This window comes from Nematolebias whitei, chromosome 18 (assembly GCF_014905685.2).
Source record: "Nematolebias whitei isolate Nwh7 chromosome 18, NemWhi1, whole genome shotgun sequence".
In the NCBI taxonomy this organism is placed as follows: domain Eukaryota; kingdom Metazoa; phylum Chordata; class Actinopteri; order Cyprinodontiformes; family Rivulidae; genus Nematolebias; species Nematolebias whitei.
Window position 1 is genome coordinate 2,244,850 of NC_056515.1, and position 3,132 is coordinate 2,247,981.

At 45.8% G+C, this 3,132-nt stretch overlaps 1 protein-coding gene across 1 annotated transcript in view; it reads left to right on the plus strand.

Annotated features, from left to right (window-relative positions):
• Nucleotides 1–2,414: 2,414 nt before the first annotated feature.
• zdhhc12b (zinc finger DHHC-type palmitoyltransferase 12b) overlaps nt 2,415–3,132 on the plus strand; it is a 3,147-nt gene continuing 2,429 nt past the window's right edge. The window contains exons 1-2 of the mRNA XM_037691911.1: nt 2,415–2,511; nt 2,585–2,724. Of these exons, the coding sequence (XP_037547839.1) occupies nt 2,415–2,511; nt 2,585–2,724 (237 nt within the window). The remainder of the gene's footprint in view (nt 2,512–2,584; nt 2,725–3,132) is intronic.

Here is a 3,132-nt window from a genome sequence, read left to right on the forward strand (position 1 = left end):
ATTGGATTCATTGGGTTTAATGGACAAATATAATTGTGTGTCATCAGCATAACAATGGAAATTTATCACATGCTGTTTAATGTGGGATAAACAAAGTATATTGTCTGTATCCTGATGCATGCTCAAAAATCCACTTATGAACCTCTGAAAAGAGATTCAGGAAGTGGTTACAAGAAGAAATTGATAGATTGCCTGAAAATTTTGGAGCAGGACAAGGCTATTGACCGTTTTCTGTACCACAGACTGTACCCAGGAGAGGCCACACCTAGTCTGTATGGTTTACCTAAAATCCACAAACAAGGTGTACCTTTAAGACCAATTGTTAGCATGATTAACTCTGTCACTTACAATGTTTCCAAATATCTGGCGTCTGTACTCATCCCTTTAGTTGGCAGCTCAGAACACCACATACAGAACACCATGGACTTTGTGGATAAGGTGAGGGATGTCATCATGGAGACTGATGAAACAATGGTCTCTTTTGATGTCACATCACTCTTTACGTGCATTCCTGTTGATGATGCAGTAGAGGTGGTCAGTTTAAGATTAAAATCAGACACCACTCTGAGCAGCAGGACCACGCTTTCCACAGAACAACTGTGTCAACTCTTGAAACGGTGCCTGCAGTCAACCTACTTCACATATGGGGAGCAATATTATAGGCAGAAACATGGGTGTGCTATGGGGTCTCCAGTTTCTCCTATTGTTGCCAACCTGTACATGGAGGAGGTAGAAAAGAGAGCCTTGACGTCCTTTTCAGGGACACCACCAAGTCATTGGTTCAGGTATGTTGACGACACCTGGGTTAAAATTAAATCTCAGGAAGTCCAACATTTTACTGACCACATCAACTCTGTGGATAAATACATCAAGTTCATACGAGAAGATGTAAAAAATGGCAGGTTGGCTTTCTTGGACTGTGAGGTCTCAGTCTCTGATAGAGGACATTTGCAAACTGAGGTGTACCACAAACCCACACACACAGACCAGTATTTGCAGTTTGACTCCCATCACCCTTTGGAGCACAAGTTAGGAGTCATCAGGACTCTGTACCACAGAGCAGACAGCGTCCCCACTAGCTCAGGAGCCAGGCAGAAGGAGAAATCCCACACAAGACAGGCTCTAGAGCAATGTGGATATCCTAACTGGGCCTTCCTGAAAGCAGAGAAGAAACCCAAACAGGACTCCAGTCAGCCATCAGGTGAAAAGGAGGAACCCAGACCCAGACCAGTGGTCATTCCGTATGTTGAGGGAGTATCAGAGAAACTGAGACGTTTATTTTCTAAACATAACGTCCCAGTGGCTTTTAAACCCCAACATACATTAAAGACTGGTTCATCCCAAAGATCCAGTCCCCCGGCACAAACAGAGTAATGTTGTGTATGCTGTTCAGTGTCAGGAGGGTGATCAGTCTTACATCGGGGAAACTAAACAGCCACTGGCCAAAAGGATGGACCAGCACAGAAGATCAACATCATCAGGCCAGACTCTGTGGTCTACACTCATCTCCAGGCCAGCGGTCACTCTTTCAGGGATGAAGATGTTCACATCCTGGATAGAGAGGAACGATGGTTTGAGAGAGGAGTAAAGGAGGCCATCTTTGTGAAAAGAAATCGTCCATCATTAAACAGGGTGGAGCCTCCAGGTTCAACTGTCCCCCTCTTACAATGCTGTGATTGCTAGTATCACTCAGCCCTCTGTGAACAGTAAACAGCCATCAGGTGCTAATGATCCATTGTTAGGCTGATGGTCCTTCTTGAGCATGTGATCAGCTGGTTCTGGTTGTCAGCAGCAACACTGGTTGATCCACTCTGAGACGGTGCTATTTAAGAGACTGAGTTGAATACAGCACCTCAGACTGAGGAAGTCTCTCGGATGAGAGATGAAACGTTTCTACATTTTTTTGTTGTTTTGCTTTGTTTGTTTTTTTGAATGTCCAGAGGACCAGATTTAACTTTTTTAGAATTTGCTTCACTGTTCTTTTCTTCAATTGCACTTGATCTAAAGGCTGTCAGCCCTGAGTAAGATGGTGCCCGCGGTTACACGTAAGAGACAGTCCGCCCTCCCCTGTCCTGCGTCACGTGACAGCAGCGGACCAATCATCGGTGTTTTTGTTAATGGCTGACTATCGGAACGAAGCTTGTTCAGCGGAATGCTAATAGCTCCAGCAGCAAATGAAGCTGTTTAAACCCAAACATTGAATATTTTATTTCCTGTCAGTTGACGACGCATTTCGTCCGTGTTTGAATTGTTGTATTTAGTCGATAACAATGGATTTATTTGAACATATAGCCTCTGAGATGAGGCGGAAATAATGAAATAATTTGTTTTGCTAACAACATTCAAAGTCCAGGTTCGGTGCCGACTCCCGGTCCATCTGAAGGTTCCGATGGAGGCTCTAACATGCTAGGACCATGTTCAAGAATGTGTTTGGTTCGGGTTTTCTGGTGAGAACGGCTCATGTGGTTTTGACTTGGGTCGTAACGCTGATCCTCTTCCTTCATGATACAGGTGGGTTCAACCGAACCGACAGGTCGGTGTCAGTGGTTTGGGTCATCATGTGGGTTCTGTTCTGCTCTGACAGAGCTGAGGAAGCAGGAGGAAACGGGTCAGCTGGTCCAGCCGGTTCTGTTCGTGCTGCTGGTTCTACTGTCAGTTCTTCTTTACTTTGCTGTGTCCCTGATGGACCCGGGATTCATCCTGACTGATGACAGAGACTTACAGGTGAGCCAGAACCAGGAACACGGTTTTTAAAAGGAGTCATGTCGGAACCCTCAGGGCTGTGTGTTGAGCCCTCTCCTGTTCACTGTGAGCTGACTGTGCAGCAGCTACCCATCCAGGCTGCCGTACTGTAAAGTTTGCAGATGATGGTGGTGGGATGCATCACAAACAATGAGTCCAGATACAGGCAGGAGGTGGAACACCTGGAGAGCTGGTGCAGGAAGAACAACCTTCACATGAATGTGAAGAAGACGAAGGAGATGGTCGTGGACTTCAGAAGGAACAAATATGTATCACCCCCAGGAGGATCTGCGGTGGAAGTGTTCTCCAGCTACAAGTACTTGGGTGTACACCTGAATGACAACCTCAGCTGGAGCAACAACACCACCAGCCTGATGAAGAAAGATCATC